At 44.1% G+C, this 19,803-nt stretch overlaps 2 protein-coding genes and 1 long non-coding RNA gene across 5 annotated transcripts in view; 2 read left to right on the top strand and 1 right to left on the bottom strand.

Moving 5' to 3' along the window:
* Window positions 1-132: 132 nt before the first annotated feature.
* CDKN2C (cyclin dependent kinase inhibitor 2C) lies at window positions 133-7,032 on the bottom strand. Of its 3 annotated transcripts, XM_071750175.1 has the most exons (3): window positions 6,263-7,032; window positions 5,723-5,863; window positions 133-2,087 (listed from the first exon to the last, which is right to left on the bottom strand). In XM_071750175.1, exons 2-3 carry the CDS (start codon window positions 5,849-5,851, stop codon window positions 1,713-1,715), a joined length of 504 nt encoding a protein of 167 aa, XP_071606276.1. In that variant the 5' UTR covers window positions 5,852-5,863; window positions 6,263-7,032; the 3' UTR covers window positions 133-1,712. The 3 variants fall into 3 exon arrangements, with proteins under 3 accessions (XP_071606276.1, XP_071606277.1, XP_071606275.1); XM_071750176.1 differs by lacking the exon at window positions 5,723-5,863 and having other exon boundaries at window positions 6,263-7,024; XM_071750174.1 differs by lacking the exon at window positions 6,263-7,032 and having other exon boundaries at window positions 5,723-6,232.
* Window positions 7,033-7,490: 458 nt separating this feature from the next.
* Window positions 7,491-10,279, top strand: LOC139798956 (uncharacterized). The gene is made up of 2 exons (XR_011727046.1): window positions 7,491-8,055; window positions 8,951-10,279. It is a non-coding gene; the product is annotated as an uncharacterized lncRNA (long non-coding RNA).
* Window positions 10,280-11,481: 1,202 nt separating this feature from the next.
* Window positions 11,482-19,803, top strand: part of FAF1 (Fas associated factor 1) — a 159,060-nt gene continuing 150,738 nt past the window's right edge. Inside the window, exon 1 of the mRNA XM_071750172.1 lies at window positions 11,482-11,970. Coding sequence (XP_071606273.1) covers window positions 11,926-11,970 — 45 coding nt within the window. The 5' untranslated portion in view covers window positions 11,482-11,925. The remainder of the gene's footprint in view (window positions 11,971-19,803) is intronic.

Genomic DNA, 19,803 nt, shown 5'->3' on the forward strand with positions numbered 1-19,803 from the left:
GTATTTCAGGTGGTTTTATTGCTCTTTATACCGGGTGTTTTGTGGGTTATTTCCCCACACATCCTATCTGCCGTGCTGCTCTAGACACCTTGTGAACAACGACAAATAAAAAACCATAACAGAGCGCAAAGCTTCATATTTCACAGAGGCTTTTAATCAGAAAACACAGCAGTGTGACAGAGCATATAGTAAACGTGACAGACAGTTTCAGCATATTATTTTTACTCGAAAACGATCGTGACTGATTTGGTGGGGCTATAACATTTTTTTTGAGTTAAAATCTAAACTAGCGGACACCCCTCCTGTTTTAGTTAAAATCTAAACTGATGAACACCCCTCCTCTTTTAAGTGCTATTTTAAGTACCATTCATTTTACATTGACTTTAAACCTTCTGTGTTGAGCAATTAAAATTTAGTCTGTTCAAAAGAAACGATTTTAAACTGTCCATCTGCCCCAAACTAGCTCCTGTACAAATGTTAAAAGCTTCATAGTAAAATGTTTCCAGTAGGGTGCTGAGAGTCCTGTTAGCTCCTGTTGTAGCAGGAGAGGTAAATGAGTTTTGGTATGATGAATACTTTCAGCTGGATTGCAATAGAAAGTTTTCAACGGTTAAATTGTGGTTTAGGTGCAAGCAAATAGATAAATTCCCGAATATCAAACGTGCTGCTTCCAAAGTGTCTCTGCATTCAAATATTCCTGTTTTGTGAAACGCTTCTACATTGTTAAAATACTTTATTTCCAGGCAAAACAGAATAGTTGATGGAAAGCAAATATTTCCTAAAGAGCATCTACACTGCACTCAGCTTATGAAGGGACCAGAAAACTTGGTGTATGGCATCCTTCGTGTCCTCCTGCCTCTGACAATGCTTCTCTGCTGGTTGTTTTGAAACTAGAAAAAAAAAATGTCTTGTTCACTGCACAGTAAACACGAACTACTAAAGTGAGCTGTTTAAAACCTCTGGCAATCAAAAAACACCACTTACACTGTTTCTGGTAACTAAATTCAAAACCAGCTTGGTGAAAGTTTAAATACACAAAGGGAAAGTAAGTGACCTACTTCTACAAGCTCTTGTTAGTGTGAAAATGCAGCTATTTCCCAAAGCCTCTAAGCACCATCCTCTGTCCTCAGGGCAAGCAGCCTCTGACTTCAAGCTCTGTCTGAGCAGGGCAGTTCAGGTTGCCCCTTAAAAGACTGTTTTAATCCAAATCAGGACTTCGAAACCTTAAGCCTGACCGAAGTGGGAGAGGGGATGATTGCATTGAGAGGTGGGAGAAATCACAGTCAGATATTTCCTTTTCTTAAAAGTCCAGCGATATTAAGCATGTGAATATGTAGCTCTTGAATTCATTACTTAATACAAATGACCTAAAATAAACTGTAAAACTCAATAGTGGAAAACTAGGTATGAGCAACCAACATATACACAGCTGGATCTGTGAGTACTCTGTAAATGGCAGATGAAAGAAATTGCTGGGAGAGTGGGTTTCAAATATTTCCATTATTTAAAAACCCACCTCTAGAATTTCTTGACACTTACACTATAAGCTGGTAAAAAATAAAAAATAAAAATAAAAAAAAAATAAAAAGAAAAAAGGAAAGAAGAAGAAGAAAAAAACGAAGCACGTTTGCAACAAATGTTATTAAAAAGGAGGAAAAGGAAAAAGGCTGAAAGCCATAAAAAGTCCAAAAGTGATCATGTCCGGGGTGGGTTTAATTCATATCTGCAGGGAAGAGGCTGCTGTCCTCCAAGAGCTTCACCACGGCAGCTCTCTTGTAGAGCTTGGCCAGGTCGTAGGCCGTGGCCCCCCTCTTGTTCTGGTGATCCACCTTGCACTCCGAGCGCTCCAGCAGCATCTCCACCACCCGCACATGCCCCTCCCGGGCTGCCAAGTGCAAGGGCAGGTTGCCCTCGTTATCCTCGATGTTAACATCAGCTTCAAACTCCAGCAGAGTCTGCAAAGTGTCCAGAAACCCCTCTCTGGCTACATCATGTATTACAGCGAATCCAGTACTGTCTTTCAGATTGGGGTTCGCCCCTTTCATGAGCAACCTCCGGGCAATCTCGGGGTTCCCCAGTTTCATCACCTAGGGAAGAGAAAAGAAGAGGTGAATGCCGCGGGGGGGGGGGTTTCGCTTCAGCGCTGGGTTTTCATCCTCACTTCTTATCTCTGGCTTTTGTCACGGCTCTGTCCTCGTTTAAAAGAGGCAGGAGAGCCCCACTGCAAAACTAACGATATACCAGAACACCCTATTTTAATGTCTTTTTAACTAAACTGGGTGAAATGGTGACAGATGTTATCATTTAGGTGGTAATAGTTTTCTGTCTCAGAGAGATTAATGTCTGAACCAGGCGGTGTAGAATGGGAATATAAAAACTTTTTTTTTTTTTTTTTTTTTTTTTTCCCAACATGGGTTATCTCAGTTTCTTATACAAAAAGTAAGGGTGGCTCGGTTTTATTTGCCTAGGTGTTGAGACACCATTGCATTACTGTTTAATCTCGTTAAACATCAAATATAGGGTCTCCAAAGAACAGATATTTTACCTCAGCAACAGCAAATGTAGAATGTGTTTTCATAAAGCTTTCAGGTGTTTACATTGTCTGTGCATTATCATAAAACAAATATTTGGGCTCTACCATACCTCTGTCTGCTACGAAAAATAAATGCTATAAGAAATTCTCCTCCTCAATATTTGTGGTTCATTATGACACCCAAAAATTAGAGGCTAAAAGGAATGTTTCAAAGTTTCAGAAGGTTTTTTTTTTCTAAACCCACTATATTATACTTTCATAAATTCACTGTAAATAAACTGTGGCTATATTCTGTTGCTGAAAATATCACTTTAAAAAAACCCAAACAAACAACAACAATAGCTGGATATTCTGATTGTTCTTCTCAGGGAAAAAAAAAAGAAAAAAAAAAAAAAGAAAAAAAAGAGAAGAAAAAATAAAAGAAGCCCTTTTAATTTTCCTATTAGCATCATAAAACTGTCATAATTAGAAAGCAAACCTTTCTTATTTGAGGCTTTACAGCTCACACCAATTCTCCCCAAATTCCTATTTTTGTACTTTCTCAAAGACTTTCCAAAAATGAAGATGATAATATATAATCTCCAGCCGATAGGCAATATTTTCCTGATCTTGTAATTAGTCTCATTGTAAATGCTAAATTTGAAAAAACACCCACCTTTTTTATTTTCTTAGAAACATACACACACTGATTTGAAATTCATGGTTAAAAAATTATCTGCATAAACGAGCATTACAGTGCATTGGATTCAGCATAATATACAATTTCTACAAGAGATTTGCTGAAAAAACTCTCATGGTGAAAAAATATCTATCAGGCTTTTTAAGGAAAAAAAAAAAAAAAAAAAAAAAAAAGCTCTAATAAATACAATTATTGCAGCATTTGGTCTGTAAAGCAGCCCGATGTGTTGTATCTACAGACAAGAGAAAAAGTGCAGATAAGAGGCTGGGATTTGGGGAAAGTGATTTCTGTGCCTCAAGGCTTCCAGATCCGTATCTGCCGCTTCTTTCACTTCTGAGCAGAGATGGAAGCGATGTAAAAGCAAAGCCGAGCATTGTGATCTCTTGTTCTTTAGAAAAATCTGGACATTCTGGTCCCTTTTAGAGAGCCCAGGCTGTAGGATTTGTGAATTTAAAATATGTATTTGGCTTAAGTGGAAGTTTTCTCTGTTCAGGCTCGGGAAGTGCTGGAGGCTTCAGTTAAAGATGCAGGGGGGGAGCAAAATAATGCAAAAGGTGATGCCGTGAGGATGTGGGCTACAACTGTACAGCAAATGCCCTTTGTTTTGCAAAGTTTCACTCGGAGTGAAGGAGGCAAAGAAGGAGAAAGCATTAATTGAATAAATCTGAGGGAGAGCATAAGGGCAGGACATATATTTGAGGCCTGCAGTACAGAGCAAGTACAGAGCAAGGCAAGCTGAACAGTTGTTTAAGGAAACATAAATGCAGAAGAAAAATAGAAATTCGCTGTTATTAACATAGAAGCATGCTCTCCGGTTTAATTGAGAGATTATGGAGAGATTATCTCCGTTGTGGAGAGTGCACTGACACAGAGCTCTTTCGAGCGTGGTCATGCACCCACAGCACATTTCGAGATGATGCATATTGAAAATAAGTCGACAGATTCTCCTGTTTTGATTTTTGTTGTGGTTCATTAACTCTGTTGTGATTAAGCAGCGATAAGGAGTATTGTTAGGACACGGGTGCTTGTTTAATGCAGCTGGATGCTATGTCACTGTGTAAAATATGCCTTAATGCAGGGTATGGACTGTTAGCTTCTGTTAGAAAAATAAAAACAATAAACCTAACACATTACCGAAGGACAAAATCTGTTTTCAGCCCTTGTCCCGAGAATAAGCAAGCTGGCTAAATGTTTCCTGCTTTCCTAAAGGACTTACTTTGTGTAAGTTTTTAATTTCAATCCTTTCACTTGCTGCAAGTGCCTGCCCTGCCCTGCGATGCCCTATTTAGGTGCTAACAGGACAGAGAGAAGATCACAGATCTCCAGTTTCGTCGAAATTGTAAAAAAAAAAAAAAAAAAAAAAAAAAAAGAGTCACTCCTGGTGCTAAGCAAGAGGTGCTTAATTCTATCTCTAACAATTTGATAATAAGCCAAAAAAAAAAAAAAAAAAAAAAAAAAAAAAAAAAGAGCTGTAAATACTTCGAGCACATTTGCAAACTATGTGTTGCTTAAAAACTCAATTTTTAAGTGTCCAAGCTCCACTTGGACATTTCATTACTTATACCTTAATTGCACTTAATAAACAAACATATTTTTTCCTCAGAATTTATAAATCACTTATTTCCCAATTTGTTAGGTATTCTAGCCTTTTCGCCATCGTTATCTGATATTATTAAAAGAAAAATCTTTCATCAGTTCCAATAGTTCGCAACTGGACGAGTTCCAACTCCTGCTTGCACAGCCACACGCTTAAAAATTAGGACACAGCACCCTATACGATCAGAAAGGAAATATCTGCAACAAGTACCCTGTTAGCCGATCCCCAAAAGCCAGATTTTAAGCCTTAATTATGAATGAAAAAGCAAGTGATTCAGCTGGCACCCTAACTCGTAGGGCTAACTCTTAATGGACATCGAAGGTCCTCGGTTCTGAGCAGCATGCTTCCCAGTCAGAAAGGTCATTCCTCACAAACAGTGCCTAAAGGAAAAGTACCATCGACAGCAGACCCCAGAATCGAGACAAGGCACGGCTTTAAAAGCATATTGAAGAACAAAAAAAAAAATAAAGGAAAAAGAGAAAAAAAAGGAAAAAAAGAGAGAGAGAGAAAGAGACAGGAGGAAAAAAAAAAAAAGAGGGAGAGAAAAAAAAAGAGAAATCCTAAGCTTCAGAGCTCAGCACATTTGTGTTTACAGACCTGCTATGAAATCCTGCTCACCTAAGCTGATTTCTTTTCGTCTCAGCTCTTTCATTCCCACGAAGAACCAAATTTTAGCAAACTCGTAGCCCGTTTGACATTGAGGGTGATCCCCGATTGAAATAGTGGTTTTGACCAGTTTTATTTCAAGTACGTCATTTTAGGCAGTTGGAGCCGTTATTAAATACGGCATCCAACGAGTTTGAAAAACCACTCGAATTTCATCCACCAGCCTGCTTAAAACGTTGTCTTTTTTGGAAACCCGGGTCACGTAGGTACCAGTGATGAAATATTTTCTCCCTCTCTGGATACCAACCTGCAGCGCAGTCCTCCCAAATCCATTTTGTGCATTGACGTTTACATTCTTTTGCAACAAATTAGTAAGTTGCACTAGGTCCCCCTTGGCAGCCGCGGACGCCAGCTCGTTCCCAGAAGGCTCGGCCATTCTTTAGGGTGACTGACGATCGGAAAAAAGATGAGATTTTTTTTTTTTTTTTTTTTTTTTTTTTTTTTTTTTAACCAGGCATGGCATCGGAGACTGACAGAAGGATTGGGATGGTTAATCTTCTGGAGTAGACCTTGTAGTAAATACTCGTAAAAAACCAAAATCCTCCTTGCCAAAAGCCCGCCCCTAACTCACACGTGATTATTCAGTAAAACTGCAGCTCCACTTGAAAGAAGATTTCTTTGCTTCCACATATAGAGTAACTCCTATTAAAGACTTTGGCCACTTTCAGGGAGGGGGGGGACAATAGATTAATGGCAATGCAATATATTATATATGTTATAGGAAACATATACACGTACACCGGAGACTCACTCAGACCTGAGATCTTGGAAGAAGAAGACAACCCACCCTGTTCACAGTCGGGATCTGAGACTTTAGCACCAACACCTCCGAGGAAAAGTCTTCCGTAGCAGTGTGCATCCACTCCCGCTCGGGATCCCCCTTTCCATCCCACTCCTCCGTCTCTAGTCCGGGCCGCGCACGGCCGAGCTGGAAGAGCCGCACCCGCGGAGGGCAGGACAGGGCTGCCCGGCCGCCCGGCTGATTCCCTCGGCGCTCCCGCTTCGCTCAGCAGCTTCTCTCTCGCCGCCCCGCGCAGCCTCCGCGCAGCGGGCGGGCGCGATCCCGGCCGGCGGACGCCCCCGCCGGCGGCGGCTCCGGAGCATCCAGGAGGGCGGCGGTGGGTCCGGCGGTGGCGGCGGACGGGGGGGCTGCCCTGTCCCGCCGCCCGCGCTCAGGGCGCGGAGGAGCCTTCAAGCGGGGCCGTCTCCGCCGACCGCCGGGGCTCCGCCGCCGCTCCGCGCTCCCCGGTGGCAGCCGCGCGTCTGGTCCCGGACGGGAGCGGAGGGCGAGATGCGGACGGGGGACTGCGCTCGTGATCGCCGGTGTCCCGGGCCGGAGGTGCTCGGCAGCCGCCCGGCGCGCAGTGACAGCGGCCGCTCGCCTCCTCTTCCAGCGCCGCCAAATGAAGCTGCACTTGACGGTCCGCGGTCTCTGCCTCCGCCCGCGACTTTGCGCTCCCTCTTTTTTTTTTTTTTTTTAAGCACAAACAGTCCCTACTTCTGTTTCCTACAGACACGGAGCCGCTTTCTCTCTCTTCACTCTCTCTCTCTCTCTCTTTTTTTTTTTTCCTTTCCCCCGTTTTTTTTTTTTTTTTTTTTTTTTTTTTTTTTTTTAACCTCATCAGCTTTTTTTGAAAAGAAAGAAAATTGGAGCGCTTTTTGAGTTGAAACACCCGCCCACATTTTAACGGCAGAAATTTAAGGAGGCGCGGCGGAATTACAGCAGCGGCCGGGCAGGAAGGCCTGCAGCGGCGGCACCCGCCCCTCGCCCCGGCCCCGGATCTGCCTCGCAGGCCCCGGTCCCGGCTCCGGCCGCGGTTCCGCCGCTGGAGCGCGGCGCCTCGTCTCGTTCCCCTTGCCGTGCAGCCCGGGCACGGCTCTGCCCCGCCACAGCCATAACAGTCCGGGTGCTTTTAGGAGGAGCGCTGCTGAGGCCTAAGGGGGGTGGGGGGAATAGAGGGAGGGGGAAAATGAAAAGGAAAAGGAGGTTTGAGCACCGGGAGCCGCTGCGACACTGAGGGAAGACCGGGGGGACTCAAGGCCGAGGGGGGGGGGTCCTGCCGCGGCTCTGCCCGGTGCTTCTTCCGGGCAGCGGCGGTGCACGGTCCCGGGGCGGTGTCCACCTGCCCGCCGAGGCAGCGGACCCGATCCTGGCCCCGATCCCGGCCCCTCCACCTTCCCTCGGCAATCCCGCGGGGCAGAGGCTCTGGGACCGGGGTTCACCCCTGCAGCGAGGCTGGCTCCTCTCCCTAAGGACAAGGTCAAGGCTGAAGGGTCAATGTCAAGTTGTCTGAAGGGTGGAAGGCGACCGTCCACGGCAGCACCCCGCGCTTTCCGCCTTCCTGCTCGCCTTGCTTGACTTGAAAGGGCCATTTTGGGGGGGGAAGGCACCCCGGCACCGAGAACCCTGACACTGGGGGTTTCGCTGTTTCTTCAAAGGGCGAAGAAGTGCGGATGGTACAAGTGCGGGGACTTCATCGCCCTTTTGCCTGACAGCGTTTAATGTCTTTAAACTTCTTTAATGGCCGGAATACTTGTAAGTTTCAGGGCTGAACTCCGCCGAGGCGAACCCTCCGAGAGGTAAGGTGCAATGTCACGGCTCCCCGAATAAGCACACGTAACCTATCGGGCGCAGAGGGAATCTGCCCCTCTGTTTCCTGCGTGGACTTTACCAGAAAACGGATTTGAATGTAAACACGCGTGTGGCAGCTCGGGGAGGCGCGTTAGAGAGGGAACCTGGACGGCAGCAACACCGGCTCCTCCAGCAGTGCCCTGCGAGGAAAGATCCCGCTGGGGCAAGGAGGGGGGGGGGGGAGTCCGGGTCTGACTGGGAAGGGTGGTGGGGGTCCGGGTCTGACTGGCAAGGGTGTGGGGGGGGTCCGGGTCTGACTGGCAGCCCCCACAGAGCCAGCATCACGGGGAGGTGACCCACAAGGCGGGAGGATGAGGGTCTCAGCGACTCTGCGTCTGGATCTCCGCGCAACCCTTTGCTTCCCGTTTCCCTGTCCCGATCCACCCCCCCACCACCCTTTGCTTGTGAAACTGCAAAGGCTACAGGTGATGATTTGCCTACACCCGGAGCAGGGAAAGAGGCTTTGCTCAAATGATCAGCTGACCCCCACTCAAATTGACACTAAAAGGGGAAAAAAGTGCATTTTTAAGGGCCTCGTTTTGATAATGCTTGGTAGTAAGAGTGCTAATAGTTTTGTAAACAGAAATATGAAGGTAAATTCACCACAAAGTTAACTCTAGAAATATTTGTAACTAATGTAACATTAGTGTGTCCAAAATAGGACACATAAGGAAGGAATTTATATGCAAAGCTTCGAATATTCCAGCACCTTATAAATGACTTATTTCGTGACTAACCAGTGCCAAAATTCCACAGGCTTTGGTGGTGTTACCTGTTGCTCACAGAACTAGACCTGCAAGTCTTAAACCAGTGCCCCATTATTTTTTTTTTTTTTTTTTACAGTTCGGAATTTACCCCCCATATTCTGTAAATCACACCACGTAACAAAACTAATTAAGTAAAGTGTCGCAGGGGTGCTGCAGGCCTCCTGCAAGTGAAGCTGCTTGGCCAGAAAATGGCATCGAACGTTCTTCACATTGCAGGTCTGACAGAAATCTGCAGAAACCAGCACCTTAATCCTGGTAATTTCCTCTCAAGAATGATACTGCTCTTAAAACAGAAAAATTTATCCCGTTCGGCTCCAAAATCGGCAGCCAAATCACCTAGTGGAGGGAGATATTATCGCCGAGCTTTGCAAGGAGCAAAATAAGCGATTTTCATCCCAGCTCCCTAATCTGTCTGACACTCGTTGGAGGAAATAAAAACCTTCCTCGAGGGGCTGGGACAGAGGGGTTGTGAGGAGCAGAGCAGAAACTTTCGCTGGGACTTGAGCTGAGCTTCCTGCGATGTGGGGCACGTGCAGCTTTTCGCCTTTTTTTCACGTTTTGGATCAAATCCTTCCTGGTTTTGATCTACTGTAGATCTCATTAATCAAAATATGACTGTAATAGACGTGAACGCCATGTAACTAATCTTGACAGCACACCTATGGCGCCAATTCGTGCCAGGAATTAATTGGCTTTACTCCAATTGCTAAAACTCGCTTTTCAGCCTTTATTATACTTACTCTCTAGTAATGTGTGGGTGGATTTGTTTGTAATGTAGCATAGGCTGTCCCTGGCACCGCACCATACCTTGTAACCAGTATAGAACCGTCTGTTACATTGCACTGGGGGGAGGGAAAGGCAGGTGTGAAGGCAATTACTTCATCCTCCCTTCGGTCGGTGATGGGGAGCTTGAATTGCTCAGCTAACGTCAATAAAAAACCTCTTGGAAAACCGTGCCAACATAAACTAGAGCGGGAACGTGATAAAATATAAAATCCAACTCCTCTGTCTCCCCGGCTTTCCGTGGTAAGGAGCATTCCAGTGTGACCTCAACCCGCCTGGAGACCCCGAACGACCCCGCTGCCGCCGGGCGCCCGCGCTCCTCGGCAAACAGGCTTTGAGCAGTTCCCAAGGGTATTTTTTTTCCTGGGACGCTCCTGAAGGTACACTCGAACTTTTTTTCTGTACGTCCCTCCCCGGCCAGTTTCTCCTATCTCTCTCCTCTCCGAGGGACCCCACCACTTCCCCCTCCCCCGGTGCCAGCCCGGCTGCCGCGACCCGGGAGCTCGCAGGCTCCGAGAACTCTTGTGGTTATCCTCACGAGCGGAAAAGACCAATAAAAGGCAGTGTTGACTAAAATCGGCAAAATAACTCGATTAAAAGATATATTAGCGTAGCTTTATTATCTTTCGCTGATAAGAGAGGTGCTTGATGTTATCTGTAGCCTTAGGTAGGTGTGACACCCGCGCAAGGAGCTGAGCAACACACGCTGGACTGATGAGCAAACCGGTGTCCTAATGAGGGGGTGTTTAATGACAGTGCTGAGGGGGCAGGTGAACAGCATCAGGTTGTATGAGGAAAACCTAAAGGGCATTCCTTACAGATGGGATTTGCATTACTTAAAAAAAACCCCAAAAAACAACCAACCAGAAGAAAAAAAAAAACCAACAAACAAGCAAAGCCCAAACAACCATATTTATTTGTGGTACATAGTACAACTGCATCTTACAGGGCTGGAGCTTGGAGTGAGGGCCGCAGTGCAGATCATGGCTCAGAAACCTAAATAAAGTGCTCTTCCTCCTTTTGAGAGAAACACGAAAAAAGTGAAATTCGCCGTTTTACCCCCCCCCCATCCCCTCCTCTCCCCACACTACCCCATCGGGGAGTTTGGGGTTCCCCAGCGAGCACAAAGTTACGGGGCTGGCAGGCAAGGACTGTGTCACTGCACACACTGCTGCCACCGCCAGCCCGCCCGCTGCCCTCTCACGGGGTGCGGGGGGATGCCCCGTTCCCCCCCCCACAGCCGCTACAGCGGCCTTTCTCTCCCCCTCCACCCGCAGATATCGGTCCCGGCCCGGGCTGGCTGCATCCAGGGCCCCGCCGCCCCGTTAGGCCGCTGCCGGGGAACCGCCACCTGCCGCCAAACGCCGGGGAGGGAGGAAGGAGCTCACCCCCCGGGACATGGCATCCCGAGCCGAGCCGGGAGCTGCGCTGTCCGCCCCCAGGAGCCCGCCCTGAAGCCGGGGCCGGGGCCGCAGCCCTTGCGTGCCGGAGGCTGAGGCGGCTCAGGAGCGGCCTACGCGCGGCTCCCTCAGCCCCAAGCTGGACCTGGGGCGCCATGACCGAGCGCGGGCGGGACTCCTGGAGAGCCCCTTCCCCTCCTTTCCCGAGGGGGCCGGGGGTCGGCGGGATAGGGGCAAACGGCCACGGTCTGGTCTGGTCCGGTCCGGTCCGATCCGGCCCGGCCCGGCCCTCCCGTTTTCTTCTTTTCCTTCTTCTTTTTCCTCCTTTTCCCTCCCCTTTTCCCTCCGCTCCCCTCCCCCGACTTCGCCAGCGCTTGACAGGAGGGTGGTCACGTGCCGGCCGCAAAGCGCCTCTTTGCGACCTCAGTGACAGCGAAAATGTGCGACAGGCGCCGCGGAGGCAGGGAGGGAGCGGCGCTGCCTCCTCCTCCTCCTCCTCTACCACCTCCTCCTCCTCCTTCTTTTCCACCTCTTCCTCCTCCTCCTCTTCTTCTCCGGGCCAGCAGCTGAGGCAGCGCTGCCCGTTCCCGGCCCCGCTCCCGGCCCCCTGCCCCCCTCTCTTTCTCTCTCTCTCTCTCTCTCTCTCTCTCTCTCTCCTCCTTCCTCCCCTCCTCTGCCCGCAGCCGCCGCGCCCCGGCCGCCGCCGAGCAGCCAGGTAGGGCAGGCCGGGGACACCGCGGGAGCCTGAGAGGAACCCCAGAGGAACCCGGCGCCTCCATGAGCTCCTAACTCCCCCCCTGCCCCGTCCTCTCCGGCAGCAGCTCCAGGTGCGCGGGTCAGAGCGGAGCCGGGGACGCAGCCGCCTGCAATGGCGTCCAACATGGACCGAGAAATGATATTGGCTGATTTCCAGGTAAATTTCAAGCCGCCGCCACACAGCCGTGGCCCTCTCGCTGCTTTTTTTTCCTCTTTTCTCCTCCTTGCTGTGCTGCTTGTTCTTTCTTTGTGGGAAGGTTCCAGGGTGGGGGGTGAGAAGCCCACCCTCCAAACCTGCTGCTCTTTCTTGTTTGTTTTTGTTTGTTGTTTTGGTTTCTGTGGGTTTTTTCTTTGTCAGAAGTAGGGTACATGTGCCCTTTTTTTTTTTCCAGGTGCGTGAACAAAATGTCTTCTTTACCTTAGAGAGTTTCACTTTTTAATAAATAATTAAAAAAACCCAAAAAGCTTTTTCATCCACTTTGCTTGTTCCGACCCTCTACAGCCACCCAGGCCCCGGGACAGCTCTCAGAAGAGGCAAATGCCAGGGAGGATACAAAGCTCATCACTCCTTATGATTTGTCACAGTGTTTGTCATGAATCACTTACTGGTGCTACAGATTAACTCTGAACAAAGGTGTTTCCATTATAACATCATCACTGACTTCATGGTTGCTTCAGCCTGTGGCTGTTGTAATGATGGTAAAACTCTTCCCACCCCATTCCAAACAGCAACATGTTTGTGTAGAAAGGAAGAATATCCCTTAGAAGTTTCCTGCCTTCCCTCCTCTGTACAAAAGGGTTATGGTTTAACTTTAAACTCTTAGGCATCATTCTGAGAATATGCTTTTTCTCTGAATAAAAGTGATGATCAGCATGTGTTCAGGAGTCTGGTTAGTCTGTGCAGTGTATTGCTTCCTAATGTTGCTTCTTTTTATATTGTTTTTCTAAGAATAAGTAAACAAACAAATCTAACTTATCTTCTGGTAGCTGCTTTTGAAATGGGGAGGAGAGCACAAAACATTTCTGAGGGTTATTGGGCTCTATTTCAATATATCTTTTTAGTATTTGCTTTTAAATAGATATATTTTTTTGAAACTGTCTTATTTGCAGTGTTTTTTACATCCATAGGCTCCTGGAGATTCTTGGATTGAGCTACTTAGCTGCTCTCTATCTGTAAAACTTCTTAAAAGACAGTTTCTCAGCTACTACTCATGAAACTATTTTATTTAATTAAAAAAAAAACCCCTCTGTGCTTTTAACAAGGTGTTTCTCTGGAATTACACGTAGGGTGGCTGTAGTGCACATTGTGTAATTTCTCACAATACTCAAAAGTTATCTGATATCTCCACTGACGTCACACCCAGAGCTCCCAGGTGATAACAGGGAAGTGTTCTCCCTTTCTGCACCTGTGTTACAGCCATATTTGTTAAAATGTTTCAAAAAATGTTTCTATAGCCAACTTTTATTTTGTTGTGCTTGGAGATACTTTCCTGGGTGTGAGGAGTTTTAAAGCTGGGGCTTCATGGAGGAGTTCTGCCAGTAACAAAAGGAAACTGGGACCCTTATTCTGTGCTCAGACCAGTGGGTGATCAACTCCTATAGAATCCCACATTATTACCTGAAACAGGTTTGCATTCAGGAATCCCAGGCAATGAGGGAGTTAGTGGCTGCTTAACATGAGTTGTGTGTGGGTTTTTTTGTAATTTTTTTTTGTTTGTTTTGATTTTGTTGTTTTTATTTTTTTAATAGGCTTTTCACTCTGTGTCTGCTTTTCATTTCTCCACTATTTTTCTGCTTGGGTATTGCAAGCAGTTAAGAAAGGTGTAAGGGCAAGTGGTTAATATGGTACCAGGAGGACAAGTAAGTATTATTGTGAACTTGCAGATGGGCTGTGGACTCACAGAAACCAGCTGTAGATCAAGGATGACATAATGTGTGTGAACCTAGGAACTATTTTATCATATAACAGTGCTCTTAAAAAAAAAAAACAACAAACCTTTTCCTCTGGTATTTTAGCAGACGACTTTGTTTTTCTATTTCATTCACTTAAAAAAAAATAATCTCAAGATTCTACATAATTTTGGAACAATGAACTGTCAATTGTCATGCTGTTAAAGTTTCTGATTAGCAAAGACAATGCCATTCATTAGTAGGCTTTGTAACTTTAGGCTGTTACAAAATGGTAGAGAACTGTTAGTAAATACTCAGTGGAATCTACAACTCATTCACTAAAAAATTAAATTGGAAAGTAAAACGTGCAAAGTAATTCTGCATGATTTTCCAGTCTATATTTTGTGTACCTTTTTTTTCCAGAAACTTACTTTATTTTCTATTTTCGTGTGAGGTATCTTATTAAAGAGTGATGTGCACCCTGGAAATTTTAAAAGCAATTCTTTGTAGCTTTGTTCAGCAAATCTTTGCTCAATAAAATTGTGAGGGATATTCCCATCAGGATTTCGTGCTTGCCTTTCCCAAGTTACTTTTAAGAGGGACAGAGCAGTGGTCTTTGAACTTTTGAGACTTGAGTTTTCTTCCTTGTAAAAATTTCTCTGAAGTCATAATTATACTGATGGGTGATGCTTTTGTCAAGCTTTCATGGAGTTACTTTGTATCTTTCAAAGCCATCGGGGATTCTGCCATTGATGTTATCTAGAGCAGAATCTTCTGTTGCATTTGTTTTTTAATTTTAGCTTTACCATAAGAGGTTACTTTTGCATTCTGAAGTACTAAAGAGAAATACTTTAAAACATTATATAGATAAATGTATGTATAGGTACAAACATTGAATAAGTGTAAAAAAATATTTTAACTATAGATTAAAACACAACAAGTGATCTACCAAGGTATATTATTTTAATGGCTCAGGACAATTTAAGCCTGTTCTGTGGTTTAAAATTATTTTCTTTCCCTCTTCTTTTCTCATGAGGTTACTGTATGCTGCCCAGGGAGTACAAAGTCCCTACTCATGCATGTGGGCTGTAGAAGCAACCTCTCTAACTTTTCTTTCTTACACCCTCACTTAGGAAAGATGATGCAGAAACTTATCTTTATACACGTGCAGGGTGATTGTTTTCAGGGGCTGAAGTGGTGGAGTTGAGCACTCGAGCAAGTTTGAGCTGTTTCACTAAATGCAATTCAGAATTTCTCCACAAAGTGTCATTGGCATATAGGGAAAACTCCACAGGAAAAACCCAACGGCTTGGGTTGGTAGCTTGAGTTCTTTAAAAAGGTAACTGCATGTCAAGTGGTAAAAGAATGATGCTGCAACATAGCTCACAGACTGGGGGAAGTAAGGGCAGGTCATTTCTACCAAATTTTGTTAACATCTCTATTCTTTTGTTAGTTGTGTTTAACTGCAAAATGTTCTTCCACATACTCACGTGATACAAAATATGTTCCTGATCTGTGCAGTTTGGGGTTTGAAGAGAATTGTGCTCACAATCTATTGGTCCACTTTTTGTTATAAAGAAAATAGATGTGGCTTTTTTTTTTTTTTGTTTTTTTTTTTTTTTTTTGTATCCTTTTAAAATTGTGAAAATCGGTTGCACTCAAGTTGGTTGAATTGCCATAGTTAAACTGTTCAGGAGTGAAAAACAATCTTTGAGTATTGGCAGAAGTGTCAGATGTTCACATTTTTGCATGCTAGCACCTTTACTTTTGTTTTTACAGCTTTACTTAGGATGGGGACTAAAATGAGTGCAGGTATCTTTTTGTCATTAAAAGTTATGCTCACCTGTTGGACCACTTCATTCATGCTATGTGGTTGTTCTCACAACAGTTGTGGATGTAAAGTGTGTCTAAATTTTGGAGTATTGTGGGAGTTGCCAGCTCCTGGGTGCCTCGTTATTACAGGAGTATCTGGCACATGAGGATTCAGAAGGAAATTCTTTGTTGACTTCACATTTTTCATTGACCAAATAAATAAATAAATAGCTCAAGCTGTGGTCTGGGTAGGGAGACTTTAGACCAGAGTGGCAAAACTAAAAAATCCTTGCTTTCATTGAAACAGCAGATATTTAATAGTTTTCTTTTTCCTTCTAGCTTTCATCAAAGTTTGATGTGAGTTATTTTCTTTTTGCAATTTTTTTTTTCTGACCTGAGTAAGAGACTGCTTTTGTATGATTCAGTTGCATGTGTATAAAAATCTTTTTTTCAAACTTCACCCTTGTGTCAATCTTTTCCATAAAACCTGAGGTTTGTGGGAGGAGCAAGGGGGAATTAGGAAGGAAGAACCTCATTGCCATCTGTTACAGAAAGGTGAGCAAGCATGCTAGAGGATAGCATTATAAAATTGACTATGACATTGATACATCAGCTTATTATTTCTTTTATTTTTTTAAAGATCTAAGCATAATTCAGACTACTTGTCTCCTTCTGAAGTGGCTAAAATGAAAGAAAGTGCAGAATCTTTTCACTTGGAAGTTAACACAGTGCTGTCAAATAATTGACAAGATATATTCTTAAATTTTGTGGGGTTTTTTGTGGATACAAAAACCATCTGTCTGCTTCAACCCTGTACAAAGTTATCTCTGTTATCCACACTGTTTTCACTGTCTAAATGTCCACGTGCAGAATTTGCATGTCTGTTAATTTTTTGGGGATGAGATGAGGGAGCTCTGCTTTCTTCTCTGAGTGTTGCCATGCTGGCTCTGGTTTCCTGTCACTTTTAAGTTGCTGCCAGTATGAAAATTTGATGGGTGAAAAAGGCAGGCCAAAAGTGGAATAGCTTCCAGTCAGTACCTTTGATTCTTTCCCTGAACTATGACTTACACAGAGGGCTGGAGAGAGTGTTTCAACCATTTTCAGTAAGGGTAAACTGTCCTCTGAGGGGTTTTGAACAAAGAGCAAAGTTGTTGTCCTTAACATTATTTTCTGAAAGAAATCAAGTGCTTTGTCATGGGCAGAAAGGACTTTTGTTGTTGTCTTTGCAGACTTTTTGTGAAGTGTTTGGCAGTTCACCTGGAACAAGAACCTCAATGAAAGGTTAGGTGCTGAAGAGACTTCCAACCAAAGCTGAAATCTTTGGCAAGTGTCCTCCAACTTATTTTAAAAGTTTTGAAGGCCAACATTTTCATCAGGAAGTTTCCCTAGGTACCTAAATGTTAGGTTTTATATGTGTTCAGATCTCTCTCTGAGCTTAAAAACCTTAAAACCTCAGTCTTGCCCAGACCACTCTTTTGTGAGCTCTCTGTAGAACGTGATGCTGAGATCACAGCAGCTGGACAGAGCTGTGCAGCTCTCTCCATAGCAGCTGGAAGGAAATGCAGGACTCTATAGATTAGAAATGGGGTTTTGGGATAGACAGGTTTGTTTCTTCATGCCCCCATACTGGGGATCTTTAGGTAAAAGTGGACTATGCCAGGTTTCTAGTAGTCAGGTGCCAAGATGCTCAGTACTACTTCACCTGACTTTTTTGTGGCTATAGGTTACTATCTCCTTAGCTGAATTTTGCATAGTTAACAGGCTGATTTTTCAGTGTAAAGCTGAGGATTTTAGGACACTGTAGGGTGTTGAAGCTCATACCTGTGAGGCCTCTTAATTTACATTTTGATTAGAATTCCTTGTAATCCTTGTTGCTTTTTATCATGTAATAATTTTTTATCATGTTATAATAACACAGTAGCAGCACTGGAACTGGTAGTTGGACCTCGTGGTTTGCAACACAATTGGTTTTGTTTGCTGTAATGGCCTTAGGGTCAAGAGACACAATAAAAGCACAAAGCATGCTTGGTCTGTTTTAGTTTGTTTATTTTAATTGTTGTTGTCTGCTACCAAGGCCATTGCTTCTATTTAGTTGTTGCTTGTGTGTTTCTGAAGAATCAACAGTTTAATTTTCTTTAGATACTTTGGCTGTAATGCCAAAGCTCACATTCATCAGTCTAGTTTGGTTTACCAGTCACCTTCCTGGCCTTTAAACTGGAGGTGAAACAGATTCCAGTGTCACAAATAAGAATTTGGAGTAAGAGTGATGTCCATTTAGAAACATGATAACTTGGATATTTCCACTGATAGCTGTTAATGGAAAAATCAGCTAATTTCTCCTTTATTAGGACAAATGGTTAATTAGAAATACAATCTGACATTTATAGAGAACAAAGAGGATACTATGATTTGTGAGCATTACTCCCCAGCTGTAAGAACCTAAATAATTCACCAGAGGAGCACCAATCCATCTTTGGAAAGAGGTTTATAGTGTTCTTTTCATTCAATTACCTTGAAAAGACTCTTCACATCATAGTCATCATGTCACCATTTCCATCAGCCCATTCATATAGGTATTTGGGTTAGTAGGTCACTGAATCAGATTGAGGTGGGAGCTGTAGGATCCTTTTTCAAATGCCATGACAACTCATGCTAATTCTAATATTGACATTATTAATTCTGTGGACTCCCAGAGGCTAGGAATGTGCTGCCATTGAAAGGTAATGGGAAAGTTATTTGGCACACTGAAAATAAAATGTGGCTAATAATTCTTGGTAAGCAAGGATCATTTACAGCAAACACACCTACCAGGTGTGTATTTTTCTGTGAAATGAGCTGTGGGAGAGGAGAGGATGAGGATTTGAGTGATTTACTACATGTCTTAAGGGGTCCTGAGAATCTCCCATCTTGAACATATTGTGTTGGTGCTGGAAAGTCTGCACAGGTAGAATTTCCCCCTCTATTTGTGCAGCTCTTGTGGTTCAGCTCCCATTTCAAGCCTACTTCTCATGTGTATCCCTACTAGAAGAAAGAGTTAATAGCTTATTAAAGGCTGTCCTTTCTTTTAACTACTGTAAGAATGAGAATAAAAAGCTTGGGGGAAGGAAGTACCTACCATTTTACACATCCCTCATCATTTGGATGACAGGAAATTACGTGCTTGCTGGCTGGATCAATACCTAGGAATTAAACCTGTTTCTCAGAGCTGACTAGATAATGGGCAATTGTAAAAGCAAAGTGCTCAGAAGGGAAACCAGAGCCCTAATGTATGCATTACATGTTGTTTGGTCTATCAAAGCCATCATCTGCTGGTCCTCTGTGTTTAACTGGTTGAGCAGGTCTTTGGTCTGCAGCAGGAGTTACTCTTTGAAAAAAATAATTCATTAAAGCTGAAGTTCTTCAGAGCTGTTTTGAAAGGAGAGCAGAGTACCTTAGCCCTTGAGTTATTTTAGAGAGGTTTCATATTTTAGCTGTTGCAGGAAACAATTTGGAAAGACAAGAACTCTGAAACTGAGTCACCTCTGTTATTATTTTTTTAAAGGTCAGGTTGTTTGTGTGAGCAAATATCAGAGGTGCCACATCAGCTCAGATCGAAGACCCATCTGGCCTAATGTCTCCTCTGCAGCAGTGGCTGCTCCTTAGGAAACAGCCAAAAGAAACAGGATTTGAGTGGATTGGCCTCATCCTAGTTTCTGGAAGTCAGTGCTTTAAGAGCTTGGTGGTGGGGTTTGTTATAAGACACTGGAAATAAATTGTCAGCTTGAGTTAGTCTTGTTTTCTTCCACTGATTGAGTAATTCTTCAGTGACATCTCTGTAGTTTTGTGATACATGAATTTGCTCTGTAGAAACTGTGTTCACTTTTCCTCATATGTATTAATGTACATACTAATTTTATTCTATATAATTTATTGGAATTTCTGCTGTTTCTTGTGGTACAGAAGTCAAATCTGTCATAACTGTAGAAATCTTCACCCCTTATAGTTTGCACCCCAAAAAATTCCCCAAAAAGCTAATGTCAGCACTGTGAGAATGTTAGGTTGATTTAACTTTAACTTAAGGCTGATTCAAAGAACAGCCTGCTGTGAAAAATCCAAATTTTAGTTCCTGGGGACTATAATATGATCCTGGTGGTTTGTTCTGTGTGTTTCTGCTGACACTTTAGGATGAGAGAGTTCTCTGCAAAGAGCAGTTTTGTTACAGCCTGATCCTTGAGTTCAGGATAAGAATACAGAATTCATGTAGCTTCTCCTGGATGCCCTTACCTTTCTTGTACACTATCTTCAGCAT

This window comes from Heliangelus exortis, chromosome 8 (assembly GCF_036169615.1).
Source record: "Heliangelus exortis chromosome 8, bHelExo1.hap1, whole genome shotgun sequence".
In the NCBI taxonomy this organism is placed as follows: Eukaryota; Metazoa; Chordata; class Aves; order Apodiformes; family Trochilidae; genus Heliangelus; species Heliangelus exortis.